Raw genomic sequence first — 14,867 nt, 5'->3', positions numbered from 1 at the left:
AAGAATGGATGGCTCCACATTGATGTCTCTGATCATGGGAAAGATTTCCCTTATATTCCACAAAAACTTCCAATTGGAAATAGTAAACAGACTGTTAAAATAGTGAAAATCAGGATGAAGGTGCTAAAGGAGCCAGCAGTAAAAATGGAAAGGAAGAGTAAATGCAAAAGTTATTACAAAGAGCATTGTACAGCCAGTACAATCTTTCTCCCCCCCAATAGTTTTCAAGCTTTTTATCTTACTCAATTCAAACAAAACCTCTAGAGGTAGGCAGGGCAGCAGTCATTACCACCAGAGAAATGAAGCAGGACCCCAGTCACACAGCCAGGAGTGGTGACCCCCATCCCCACTGGCTCCCAGGCCGTGTGCCCTTTTAGGGGGCAGGGAGCCAGCTGCAGTTAGGGGAAGGGGTGAGTCATGGAAACTGCAGTGGTGGTAGATCTGGATCACTAGAAGGCCCCGATGGCTGATAGAACTGTGGGGGGTGGGAGGGAGTGGGTGAGCATGTCAATATTATTGATAATATAGCCTCACACATTTGTACAGGGCAGTTACTGTTGTTTTTTTTTTTAAGCTGTCTCAAACGCATCATCTTTGATATTCACAGAGGTAGCAGAGGGCCAGAACAGAGTGGTGTCAAGGGAGGAGGGAGTAAAATGCCTCCTCCCCTCCCCACCTTAGGCTTGCTGTCAGCACAGAGAAGATCTGAATCCCATCTCCCACTCTGATTTTAGCACTCTCCCCAGGAAGGGCAAGTGGGCCTCTCTCTCCAACACTTCCTCCCCACTTCCCACCCACAGAGCATTGAGGGTGTCGGGGCCTGACCTGACCTGATCTATCACCCAAACAAAGAGGTGTCTAGGACCAGCAAAGAGACTGGGGGCTTTGGCCCACAGGAGCAAAGAACATGGTCACACACTTGTTGTGAGAAGGGCTTTTCTGGGGCAGGAAGAACAGCCATGTTGTGTGTGCCCTCAGAAGATAGCACCTGGAAAGAAGTCCGTTCATTTGGTAAATCTCATTGAACACCTGTTCTGTGCCGGGCCCTGTGCTGGGTAGTCAGGATATAGCAGTGGATCAGCCATGGTCCCTGACTTCTGAGGGTTCTCAGTCTTGGATGGAGACAGACTGTTTTAACACAGGGATCAATGTAGTAAGATAGAAGCAGAAGGGCCTGTGGGAGCACAAAGGATGGTACCAAACCTGGGGTGGTAGGGAAACAAGGTTTCCTGGAGAAGAAGCCTGAACTGAGTCTTAAAAGATGGACAGGGGTTTACAGGCAGTCCAAGGTGGGAGTGGGGTTGGAGAGAGAGGTTGGGGCTCATGCGAAAAGAATCTGCCCTCAGTTTAGTGGCGGGAACCCCTTGGTAGACCATGAGCTTGGGACTGGGTTCTGGGCATGTTCAAGGAAGCCAGAGTGACCCACCTGTTTCGAATGTAGTAGAGGGGAGTCTCTTCTTAAGGAATTGTAAGAGCTCATCATTAAGGTCTTTTTCCACTCAGAAAGCCTATGATTATGTCAAACCTAAAGCAGGTGCTGTACCAGAGAAGATCAGCAGGCTCCCTGAGCCCCCGTGGGCCAGGCCTCCTCTCCCGTCAATACCATTTCCACTGCCTTATCCTGCCCTGGGTGTTGAGACCCAAGCCTGTCACTGGCACCAGCCAGGACCAGTCCAGGACCATCCACCCCCATCCTACTTTCCTGGCCCGAGCCCTATTGACAGATCCCCCAGAATCTGAAGGAATTCAAGACAAATGGTTAAGAAGATGGAGTTAATAAAATTTGAAAAATTGAGGCCTGTCACTCCACTAAACTTTTTTCAATACCACTGACAGAAACATATTTCCCCAATGAGTGACCTTCCACAGCTGTAGGGGGCAGGCGCAGCCGCAGCAGTGCTGCCAGGAAGCCAGTCTGCTGTTTATCAAATATTATAAGCTGGGACACACTAATCTGAAACAGGGAGAGGAGGGGAGGGGTCCTGCACTATACTGCCTGGGGTGCTCCAGGTGTTGGCCTGAGCCCCAGACAGCCAGTGGGAGGTGACGGATGGCCTGCGATTAGCGCTCCCCACCTCCGCCCAGCCCTCTGACTTACTCCCAGAAGCCTGACCCTCTAGACCAGCTGCTTGGCCCGGAGGGGCCCTGGGTGGGAGGCAAGGGGAGGTCAGGCCAGGGCATGGGCCATCCTGATGCCCCTGGAGAGGGCAGGCGGGTGAGGCCCAACGTGGTTATTTATTGGAGTGTAATGGTTTGTGGCCGTTGGTCGTGGAGGTGAAATCGATCAGTTGTAGAAGTCAGGTTCTATCAATTATTACAGCAATTAGTCAAGCCAGAGCATCAGAGCAAGGGTGCAGGGGCTGGGGGACTAATATTAGATGGACATTATCCATGATGCCCCTGCCTCAGCCTTCCTAAAGTGGGAGCAGCCGTGCTGCCCTGAGGCTCCAGAACCTTGGGGAGCCTGGCTGGCTTCCCCGCTCGGGGTGGCTGGGGTGGGGCCTAGCTGAGAGCCTCCTGGGCTGGTGACAGGCCCAGTCCTACTTTAAAAGGCATCCCTGTGCTGGCTGGCCCCGGTGCAGAGATGCCCTACCTATCCCCATCCCATCCTTTATGAGAAGTGACATGACTCCTACTAGAAATTACTCAGTGGCCAATGTTTATGGCACACATTTTTCATTCTGTAAGCAAATATAGATCACTGACAGCACTTGTTTGAAGCTTCTAATCTCACCCTCTGGTCTTCCACTATCTTCTTCTCTCACCTCTCTTCCTCTCCCCCTCCCCTTCTCTCTCCCAATTTTTTTTTCCTCCCTTAACCATTTGTCTTTTTCTCTTTGTTCTTCTCTTCTTTCCCTTCCAGAGGTCTCTCCCTCATCCCCCTTCCACTCTAGCCCATATTTAGTGACAGAGCTCCCCCTGAGGCTACCTGAGAAAGGAGAGGCCTTTCCACTGCATGATTGTAGCTCTCTTTCGGCCCTCCCTAGCTGTGGTCCAGGAGCTTTGGGGAAGGGGAAGATGATGTCTGCCACTGCCCGTCGAGTCCTCAGTGCTGAGCACCAGAGAGAACTGGGCAGGGCTGGGAAAACTGGGCCAGGCGAACAAGCCCCTTAGCGCTGTGTTCCTTCCTGTGCCTCCACAGTCCTGCTGTCCCTCCTTCAGCACACTGATCACACTTGGCCTGAGTTGTAGTTGCATGGTCACCTCTGGTCCCCGTTAGCTTCTGGAGAGCTGGAATTGTGCCTAGACTTGAACTCTAGGTGGCACCTAATCTTTTTTTTTTTTTTTTTTTTTAATTTTTGGCTGCGTTGGGTCTTCGTTGCTGAGCGCGGACTTTCTCTAGTTGCGGCGAGCGGGGGCTACTCTTTGTTGCGGTGCACGGGCTTCTCATTGCGGTGTCTTCTCTTGTTGCGGAGCACGGGCTCTAGGCATGCGGGCTTCAGTAGTTGTGGCATGCGGGCTCTAGAGTGCAGGCTCAGTAGTTGTGGCGCACGGGCTTAGTTGCTCCACAGCATGTGGGATCTTCCCGGACCAGGGATCGAACCCGCGTCCCCTGCATTGGCAGGCAGATTCTTATCCACCACGCCACCAGGGAAGCCTGACCTCATCTTAAAGACAGGAAGAGGAACCTGCAGAAGAGAGAAGGAACGGTCACGGGGTGTGAGGAAAACCTGAAAAGTGGTTTTTAGAACTCAGAGGAGAGAGTGGCCAAGGTATCAGTTGCTACAGAGTGGTCAAGAAATGTAAAAAAGAAAACTCTTCATTGGCTTTGGCAGTCCCCCATCTTCCTGTATACAGGACCCTGATACACAGAGCCCAGTAAGCACCAACAGAATTGAAAGAAAAAATGAGGCTCCAACTGAGCCTCTGAGGACTTGCCTGCTAGTTAGGAAGAACCCAGGCACCCTCCTTATTAGGAAGGTTGTATTTTATCCTGTAAACAGTAAAAAACCACAGAATGATTTTTCACCAGTGGTGTGTCATGGCTGCCCTGGTGGGAGTGTGGAGAATTGTAGTCGACCAGGGTTCGACTCCTGCTCCAAACAAATAACCAACTTTGTGACCTTGGCTAGTTGTCTCACTCCTCTGAGCCCAGTTTCCGTGTCTGTAGCATGGGAATTTAATTCCTGCCCCTCAGGATGGTTGTAAGGATTTAATGATATAACGTATATAAAGTACAGAGCACCGTGCCTAGCACATAGTAAGTAAATACCAGTGGCTATTATTCTTATTATCATCACCACGTCTAGATATATAGCCGAGACATGAAAACATACGTCCATACAAAGACTTGTACACAGATGTTCGTAGCAGCATATTCATAATAGCCAAAAGGGGGGAACAACTCAAATGTTCATCAGCTGGTGAATAGGTAAACAAAATGGGGTATGTCCACAGAATGGAATATTATTCAACCATAAAAGAAAGAAGTACGTGCTATATTCCTACATTCATGTTGTAGCATGAGTGGCACGTGCTGCAACATGGATGAACCTTGAAAACATGCTAAATTTAAAAAGCCAGACTGAAAAGACCACATGTTGTATGATGCCATTTATATGAAATGTCAAGTGTAGGCAAATACAGGAACAGAAAGTAGGCTAATGGTTGCTGGGGTTGAGGGGAATGAGGAGAGTGTCGCTGATATTGGTGACGGGGTTTCCTTTCAGGATGATGAAAGTGATCTGGAATTAGATAGTGGTGATGATGTATGATGTTGTAAGTGCATTTAAAACCACTGAATTGTATATTTATTTTTTTGAATTGTATACTTTAGATGGTATGTGAATTATATTGTAGTAAAGATTATTTATATTAATATTTTGTACCAGATTTCTATTAGAAAATAGGATCATGTGTAAAAGTATTAATTTTTCTTACTGACAATAAGTTTCCTTGGCCTGGATCATACTTTCTGCTCTCTGTTCCTTTCCCCTCGTCCTCCCACACCTCTTCTCTGCAGCCCAAGCAGACAGCCACTTGTAAATGCTTAATGAATGTTTGCCATTGTCAGTTAAGTTTATAGTCCTTTAAGAAGCAGAGAGTTTCAATAGGAATGATTTTATATCATGATATAAATGTTTCCTCAGCCTGGGATTGAGAAACACTAATTTTTACTGTCCATCAACAAACAGTGGCTGGACGTCCCCCCGAGCCAGGCCTCGTGGTGACACGGCCTTCCCTGTGTATTTAGTGTCCCCAGCCAACTTATTATATCCTTGTGGCAGGGACTGTGTCTTAACCCTTCTTTACTTCTAGACAACACTTCCCTAGCAAAAAAGAAGATCAAGGAATACTAGTTGACCACTACCTTAATGTTCCATTTAACACATAGTTCTTGAGAGGAGTGCTTTTAGATCTGAGTCTTCCATGTTCCCAGGCCCCACTCATTCAAGATTTGGCAAATTGAATGGAATGGACAGTTTTTGAAGAGGAGAGTGAGGTGCTCAGACCTAGGCTTTGGGAAGGAGATTCTGATAGCATGGGGGTTAGAGTAGCCTTTCCTCAATGACTGCCTGTCCACAAGGCTTTGCACCAAGTGGACACTTTATTCAGGGCTCACCAGCTGCCGGCACTTAAAAGTGAGAGAAGGTAGATGCATGGCCCCCAGCAAGCCTCTTCTTTTTGTTATACTTAAAGTTCTTTGTCTTCAAATCATAGGAACTAATGATTGGAGGAAATGCCTGCCTGAGTGCACAAACTCACCAACAAGTAGCACCGGTGAGGGCTGGCACAGCCAGGTTGCTGATGATGACCAGAGGACTCAGCTGACTCTGGTAGGCAGGAAGTGTCCAGAGAAGGAGAGCATTAAAGGAGAGGGAGAGGCAGAGAGCAGAAAGAAGGGGTCCTTTTCACTGTTATTTGGTATATTCTGTGCTTTAGATTTTTATATGATTTTCATGAATGAATATTCATCTGTGTACAAACGAATTTGATAATGCAGGCATTTTAATGAATAATGCATTGGTGTTGGGGTGTATTAATCTATGTGCGTGTTTGGTGTATTTTTTAGCATGTTTGGCTGTGTGTATTTTTGTATGCACAGCACACCTGTGTGTGTGTATAGCATATCTGTGTGGGTGGCACCTCTCTGCGTGGGTGGTGTGTTTCTGCACATGTGTGCATGCCCATGTAGGAGCCTCAGTACCCTGACCTCTGTGTCAGAGAAGACTGAGAACTCCTCTCTCAGAGTAGCTTAACATGTATTTCAATCTCTTAGGTTTCTGTTGCTCCATATTTCTGTGGGCTTCCTTACACTGAAATCAAGGCACAAGCCACCTCTGAGGGAAGGCCGAGAGCCCACTGATCACTCATAGAGGCTCTATTTCTCCTTCTCCTCCTGCCAGGAGCTAATCCCCTGCAGAGGAATGAAATGGGACACACACCCTTGGATTATGCTCGAGAAGGGGAGGTGATGAAGCTTTTAAGGACTTCTGAGGCCAAGGTAAGTCACAAAGAAAGGAGAAGGCCTATGGGCACTCCATGGTGCATTTGGTCTTTCACTCATTAAATTATGTCAGGCTCCCCACCAAGGGCCACTTCTCCTTAGGGGATTATTGTCTATTTAAATTCAACTCCAACCCCCACTCTCATCAAGAATAGGAAGCTGCCCCTCTTCCTGACCAGGAAGAGGCCTGGGCCACTTCTGGCTTCTGAGGACTTTCAAATTCAGTTTTTGAGGTAATGGACCTTCCAGCTCCTTTTCATAGGAGGAAGGATAGCAAGACATAAATCTCAGCCTAAGTACTGTTTCCTCAGGCCTCATGTATTCTTTAGCCTCATCAAGTAATCCTTTCCCATCATCACTCCTTCTAGAGCTATTCCCTGACCTCTTCCCTCCACACACACTCCAGAGAGCCTTGTATAGAATCTGAGCCAAAACAATCTCCACCTTCACTTGATCTTCTCAACCAGACTTTTGAACCTTCCAAAAACAGGCTGCCTTCTGCTCCTCTCAGCCACCCAACTATATCTCAGAAAGTGCTTGGCAGAATCCAAGAGCTAGAATCAAAAATCTCAGAGCTGGCAGGGACCTGAGAAGTCATCAAGTCCGGTGATGGGAAATCTTATCAAAGTCTAAACAAATAAGTCAGAGGAAAATAGAGCTGTTCTCGTTGAAGGAGAGGTGGCCCAGTGCCCCGCCCACCGGACTGTCCCTACCCCCAAGGTAACCTCCCTGAAGGCTGTGCTGTGGGCACACATTTTAAATCTCTGAAACCTAAATCAAATGACTTCTTTTCCTCCTGGGGAGACTGGAGCCCAGGGATGTGGTGTGACTTGCCTTTGGTCCCAGAGTGAGTTACTGTCAAAACTGTAACTAAGACTTGGACATGAGGTCATATAGTAGGTTCACTGGCAGGACTGGAACTGGAAGGCTTGGTTTCTGACTCTCAGTCTTGTGCTCTTTCCAGCATCGTGGAGTCTCTCGTTGGCAAACTGGCCGAAGTGCTTTGAGATGATTAAGAGTGACAGGTCCCACCTAGTGGCACATACTCTCTGTGTCTTGAGTAAGAGCACTTAGGTCACCGGACTGAGACAGACAAGACAGGGGTTGTGATCCCAGCTCCCCGACTCACTGACTGGGTGACCTTGGGTGAGCGCTTCCCCTCTTGAAGATCAGTTTACCTTTGTGAAATGAAGACATTGTGACTAAGTGGTTTCTAAGGTTCCATTCAAAATACCATTGTCTGTGTAGCAGTCAGGATAAACTAGGTCATGCTATTGTAACAACCCAAAATTTCGGAGGCTTAAAACAGCAAAGATTCATTTTTACCTCATGCTGCACATGAAGGTCAGCAGAGGGGGGTCGTGCTCATCCTAGGTCCTCAGGGACCTGACTGGCAGAGCAGCCACACTCTGAAATACTGCTGCTTGCTTACAGAGAGGAGAGAGTGCTCTGAAGGGCCTTGCATCTGCAGCTAACTGACCAGCCTGGAAGTAGGACCCTTTACTTCCACTCACAACTCACTGGACAGAACTAATCCCACGTTCCTATCCTATAGTTGGGTCAGCTTCCCCCATGCCATAAGGAAATCCCTGAGCACTGTTTCAAGTTACCTCAGGGACTGCATCCCCATCATTATCTCCCTTTTCAGGCCAATCCACTGTCCCCTGAGAGCAAGTGCTGCACTTGGCCAAAAGTACCCATATTTTGTCAGGTGGTGTGACATAGGGCAGGCCCTGGTCGAGTCATGTAAAGCAGGAGAACAGGCCGCTTAGTGCCAGAGGGGGTGGAAGGGTTAGGGCTGCAGAGGGACCCTTAACAAAATTTGGCTGCCCAAGAAATGGCCTGATGTCAGCCACATCAGTACAAAGCTGGTGTTCCGAGTGAATAAGTGGCAGTTGCGTCCTCTGTGCCAGTCAGATCCTTCTGGACCACAGAGGGCAATTGCAGATGCTACCTTCTGAGTAGACTGAGCTCTTAGAATCTGTGCAGAGGGGGGCAGTAAGGAGGCAAGCAGAACTGTGCCATGAGAAAAGGCCGAAGGCAACGGGGCGTCTGGCCCGGAAGGGAGAGACTGCACGTAGACACAGGGACGACTGTGAGGGGGATGGGAGGAGAGGAAATTAATTCAGTATTAGGGCTAGGACAGAGCCAGGCTTAACGGATGGCTGCTGCAGGAGGAGCTCCCTCACAGAGCTGTGACCCAGGGCAGAGGCTGCCTTTAGAGGCTAGAAGACCACTCAGAGCCAGCCCAGGGGTTCTGTCACCTCTCAGCTGGAAGACTTTCTCTGTCGTCACCTCTCTGCACTTGATCCCTTTACCCAGTCTGGATTTCCTCCTTCCGAAATGTTCACCTGTCTGCTGAGCACCTCCACTTGATTGCTCTGCAGTCCCCTCAGATTCTACCCACGTGAACCACCCTCACCTCTCCCTGGATGTCAGCAGTGTTGTCTTTCTCTTAGTTGCTCAGCATCTCCATGGTCACCCATTCTTTCTGCTCTGCTTTTTTCCTCCAAGCTGCAAAAAACTACCTTTTCAAAATTGTGAGGAAGAGTTTCAGGGGAAGAACACTGCTTTAGACTGGGTTCTGTCTCCCTCTGCCAGTAAGTAAGCAGCAGCTGCTCCTCTCTGAGTTCAGGCCCCATGTCAGTAACATAATGATTCAGGCCTGGAGGGTGCCAAGGCTCCAACCTGAGACCTTATCTCCTGGCTCTTTGTCTAGACACAGGTGACCACCACTCTGATCTTATCTTCCTCCCCTGCTTTCCATCCGGCATCCCCCTGCCACCAGCTCAGCCTCTTCCACCTTCACCTACCTCTATAGTCAGATATGGGCTCTTTATAGAAAATTTGCAATTATAAAAGTCATCTTTCCCATTATGGAAAATTTGGAGAGGAGAATGAGGAGAATTAAATAAGTCAGTACATATTTATGAATGACATCTATGTGCCAGGCTCTCGGCTAGATGGGAAGAAGACAGCTGGGTGAAACCCTCAAGGAGGTCCCAATCTGGTGAGGAGACAGGCAAGTAAAGCATGACACCACTGAGTCATCAGTCCCAGGGAAGCCCAGGGACAGGAACTGTGGAAAGCCAAGGTGGCTTCTAATCCTGCCTGGGAGATCAAGGAAGGCTTCCTGGAAGAGATGTCAACTGAGCTGAATCTCAGTTAAAAACATTTTAGCCTGATAGCCTGACTACCTATACATAACTGCTATTAATGTTCTTAATTACTTATAATAATAGTAGGTACCATTTATCAAGTGCATCTAGGCACTCTGCCAGGTGTTCTAATATATATTTTTTCTAATTCTGTAACAAAGCCATGAAGCAGCTATTATTCCCCGCATTTTACAAATGAGAAATCTGAAGCTGAAATAAAGCAGGTGACTTTAGAAAATCAAGCTATTATTAGTAACTATTGGGATAGGAATCAGATTTCTTCTTATGATGCTACACTTGCCTTTTCTGGACCATATCTATATATATTTATATAAGTGGTCTTTTTTTTTTTAACCTGGTTAGTAGCCTACTGTTTAAACCCCAGGGGTCTCAAACTGGCAGCCATGTTTTCTTTTGCCAACTCAGTTTTTTTTTTTAAATGTGAGTATAATGCCTTAGAGGTTGGAGCGTGGACTCTCCAGCCACAGGCGCCTATTTCCTATTGTATTATGTGCTTGCCTGTCAGACATTTGTATTTCCTACTTGGTCCTGAAGGTGTTAGTTATGATCCTAGTTGCATATTTGGAATCTGCTTTTTCACTTATTATTTCTTGATGGTTTTCTCATTTTAGAATTATCCATAAGCCTAATTTTTAATTTTCTTCTGCCTTTTAAAATGTGTCACTTATCTAAGAATCTCTGTCACCTTAGGTGGCCTAAATAATTTTCTCCTCATGGCTGGTTTGCTCAGTCCTCTCAGCATTCTCTGTGTGCGGAAGCCCCCTTGGGCCCCCTGAGAAGGTCCAGAGGTGGATGAAGCCCAGCCCCTGTCTCCTGAGCTGGCTGTTGGGAGAGGAAGATGGGGAGAGGCAGGCGCTCTTAGCTCTGATACGCACAGACTGACTTGTGCCTTAGGAGGGGTCCACACAGAGTTTGTGGGGGCCCCAGGAAAGCATGGATCACCTCCAGGCAGAATGAGCAGGGCAGGCTTCGTAGAGAAGATAACTGTGATCTCACTTTGAAGGATTTCACTAGCTGGAGAGTTTAATACTTAAAGCTTAGACCATTTTCACATCATAACTAAGAGACGAAGGAGAGGTAGAAATATATCTCTGTGCACACGATGGCAGATAAAACAAAAATATAGGGAGCTATTCCATGATGAATATTCAGCTGAGGGGGACATGCTGGTGCCAGCCCGCATCTCCACTCCCAGATCCTCACTCCACTGAGACTCACGAGGAATTTATTGCTCATTTTAATCACATCCAGAGAATGAATTGGCAGGAATATTAGGCAGATAGGCCTATCATATATATTTTATTTGCATATCCCAGTGACAGAATCACAAGCACATTTCCTATCTCTGTATTTTTTCATTTGCTTCAGGGGTAGCTGGGGATGCAGTGCTCCCCTGAGCCCCTCATTCTGGGCTTCAAGCCTGGGTGCTCCCATCAGATCTGAAGGAAGCTATCAGGAGAGAACAGGTGAGGTATACAGAAGGGTAAAAGGGTTGTGTTCCTCCTGGCTTAGGGTGAAGAGATATCCCTTCCCTGCCTTGCCCAACCTGCTCCCTGCTTCGCATCTCATTTCGAGAGCCACTGTGCTGCATGCCTGGCTCTGTGCTTGGCCCAGAGGGCCCAGACAGCACCGTCTGACCTTTGTTACAGGTTCTCCATGGGCCAAACACAGCACTCCATGCTTTATGGGGACAGGCTTGTGCTTTCTTTCTTTTTCTTTTCACTTCTTTTTTTTTTTTTTTTTTTGGCTGTGTTGGGTCTTCGTTGCTGCGCGCAGGCTTTCTCTAGTTGCAGTGAGCAGGGGCTACTCTTTGTTGCGGTGCGTGGCCTTCTCATTGCGGTGGCTTCTCTTGTTACAGAGCACAGGCTCTAGGTGCACGGGCTTCAGTAGTTGTGGCACGTGGGCTCAGTAGTTGTGGCTCACAGGCTCTAGAGCGCAGGCGCTCGTTTTGGCACACGGGGCTTAGTTGCTCTGCTGCATGTGGGATCTTCCCGGACCAGGGCTCGAACCCGTGTCCCCTGCATTGGCAGGCGGATTCTTAACAACTGCGCCACCAGGGAAGTCCCTTCTTTTAGCTGCTCAAAAACTTTTTGTTGAAACATATTTGTATAAAGTACACATAAGTATACAGCTCACTGTATTTTTACAAGCTGAATATACTGATCAAGAAATAGACTATCACAAGCACTCATTTGCATCATACTCCCTTCCAGTCACTACCCATCCCTAAGGGTAAGCATTGTCCTGATTTGTTTTACTTTTACATAATTTCAAAGACAGTACAGCAAATTCCCATAAACCTTCACCCTTAATACCAATTGTCAACATTTTATTGCACTTGCTTTATTACTTATGTATATATAAATAATATAGAGATATATGTATAATTTTTTCTGAACCATTTGAGAGTTAAGTTATATACTCGATACCCCTTTACCCCTAAATACTTGTATGAATTTCCTAAAAAATAAAGGGCATTTTCTTATATAACCTCAGTACAATCCTCAAAATCAGAGCATTAATACTGATTTTTTTTTTTTTAACTTTGGGTTTATTTATTTATTTATTTATGGTTGTGTTGGGTTTTCGTTTCTGTGCGAGGGCTTTCTCTAGTTGCAGCAAGTGGGGGCCACTCTTCATCGTGGTGCGCGGGCCTCTCACTATCGCGGCCTCTCTTGTTGCGGAGCACAGGCTCCAGACGCGCAGGCTCAGTAATTGTGGCTCACAGGCCTAGTTGCTCCGCGGCATGTGGGATCTTCCCAGACCAGGGCTCAAACCCGTGTCCCCTGCATTGGCAGGCAGATTCTCAACCACTGCACCACCAGGGAAGCCCTAATATTGATATTAACTAATCTATAGATGTTATTCAGATTTCACCAGTTGTCCCAATAATTATCTTTACAAGAAAAGAAAATTATGGATCTGAAGCTGGATTCAGTTTTCATGTCTCTTTGGTCTCCTTTATTTTTTAAAATTAATTTTTTTTTTTTTTTTTTTTTTGGCTGTGTTGGGTCTTTGTTGCTGCACATGGCTTTCCTCTAGTTGCGACGAGCGGGGGCTACTCTTCGTTGCCGTGCACGGACTTCTCATTGCCGTGGCTTCTGTTGTGGAGCACGGGCTCTAGGCGCGCTAGCTACAGTAGTTGTGGCACACGGGCTCAGTAGGTTTGCAGCTCACGGGCTCTAGAGCGCAGGCTCAGTACTTTTGGCACACGGGCTTCGTTGCTCCGCGGCATGTGGGATCTTCCCGGACCAGTGCTTGAACCCGTGTCCCCTGCAGTGGCAGGCAGATTCTTAACAACTGCGCCACCAAGGAAGCCCTGGTCTCCTTTAATCTGGAACAGTTCCTCAGTCTGTCTTCCATGACCTTGACATTCTAACGAATACAAGCTGGTTATTTTGTAGACCGTCCTCGATTTGGGTTTGTCTAATGTTTCCTTATGATTCAACTCAGATTATGCATTTCTGGCAAGAACACCCTCTGGTGTTTATTTTCAATAAATTTGTTAGGTAGCCCCATGCTAAAAGTAAGAATATGAAATTTGTGTTTTAAGTCTCATCTTCCTAAATAGGCTCTGAACTTCCTGAAGGCAAGAACAGGTCTTTTCTTATCTCCAGGGTGGAAAGTGCAGGCACTGGAGTTAGACTACAAGGGTTAGTGTTCTGCCTTTATTACTTGCTACCAGTGGGACCCTGCTTTAATTACTTCATCTCTGGACAGTGAGGGAGGAGATCCTCTGAACTCCACAGGGCTGTGAGAATTAGAACAGTTGGTCCCAAATCAAGCAAGACTCATCAGTCCATGTTCAAACTAGTGAGTGGAAGTTTGAGGAGTAACAGGATATTTTCGTAGTCACTGAGTCCCACCCCACAAGGTACTTATTAATTACAAAGGGAAAAATGATGGAGAAACTTGGCACAGACCACCTTAACCAAGTGATCAAAATTAACATCCCCAGCCACAGGTACAGGAACATCACGTGCCTCCTGATGTGATGGACTGAGGAGAACATAACCCATTTTCTCACCTTAGCCACTCCTTGCGCCTCTTAACCTTCTCTCGCCACTCTTGTCTCTGGATCAACCCAGCTATTTGCAAAGGAATGACATGGTCTGATTTACATGTTAAAAATATGGCTCTGGGCTTCCCTGGTGGCGCAGTGGTTGAGAGTCTGCCTGCCAATGCAGGGGACACGGGTTCGAGCCCTGGTCTGGGAAGATCCCACATGCCACGGAGCAACTGGGCCCGTGAGCCATAATTACTGAGCCTGCGCGTCTGGAGCCTGTGCTCCGCAACAAGAGAGGCCGCAATGGTGAGAAGGCCCGCGCACCACGATGAAGAGTGGCCCCCGCTTGCCGCAACTAGAGAAAGCCCTCGCACAGAAACGAAGACCCAACACAACCATAAATAAATAAATTTTTTTTAAAAAATGCAAACCTTTAAAAAAAAAAATATGGCTCTGGCAGCAAAAGGAGGTCAACTGGCGGAGAGGAGAATGAAGTCTAGGATGCTGACATAGTGGTCCTCAAGTCTGATGGGACTGATGCCTGCTCTGTACCCAGCTTTCCTCTACAAGGATGTGGACTCTGAGCTAGTTCAAGAGACTTTCAAGTCCCTTAGGTGCCCCTCTTGTCCCCCAGTCTCCTCTCCTGTCTGCTCTGTATTTCCCAGGCTCCTTTGTTGGAACCCCTGGGCTCCTCTTGTCATCACCCCCCTTCTCAGGACTCTTTCCATCATCCCACACCCGCCAGTCTCGTCTGTTGCCCCATGGTCCCCTTTGTTGGCCTCTGCGTCCCCCACAGCTTCAGGGCATGGTAGAAGCCTTGACTATGATATAAGTTGGGGTTGGATCAGGGAGTCAGGAGGGTGGGGCATATCTGAGTGTGTGAGCAGCCAGTGGGCTCTGCCCTGACCTCCCACAAGAGGCAAACTGCAGTTTGGCCTCTCTTCTCTTCCCTCCTCCATGCTTATCCTGTTCTTGTCCAGGGTCTCATTCTGCCTACCACCCCTACCCTAGCTCCTCTCTCAGTGAACGTACTACCAGGTTTATTATCAGACCTGTTCCTGAGGAATGCCCAACAGTAGGTGTGCTGCCATACCCCTTCTCCCTGTAACCCTCCTCCGCAGAGCCACTCTGCCCAGCCGCCCACTTCCTAGCGAGAGCCCAGCTAGGCTTCGCCTCGGCCTCCCAGGCCTTTCCTGTAAATGCACTCAGAGCCAGGAGGGGTGCCATATTAAAT

At 47.7% G+C, this 14,867-nt stretch overlaps 1 protein-coding gene across 4 annotated transcripts in view; it reads left to right on the top strand.

Annotated features, from left to right (window-relative positions):
• CLPB (ClpB family mitochondrial disaggregase) overlaps positions 1–14,867 on the top strand; it is a 146,320-nt gene that overhangs the window by 100,022 nt on the left and 31,431 nt on the right. For all 4 annotated transcript variants that reach the window (XM_082340329.1, XM_082340327.1, XM_082340326.1 and 1 more), the window contains exon 6: positions 6,348–6,445. In XM_082340329.1, coding sequence (XP_082196455.1) covers positions 6,348–6,445 — 98 coding nt within the window. The remainder of the gene's footprint in view (positions 1–6,347; positions 6,446–14,867) is intronic.

This window comes from Balaenoptera borealis (assembly GCF_965194805.1).
Source record: "Balaenoptera borealis genome assembly, chromosome: 11".
Classification (NCBI taxonomy): domain Eukaryota; kingdom Metazoa; phylum Chordata; class Mammalia; order Artiodactyla; family Balaenopteridae; genus Balaenoptera; species Balaenoptera borealis.
This window is presented reverse-complemented; position numbering and strand designations above follow the sequence as displayed.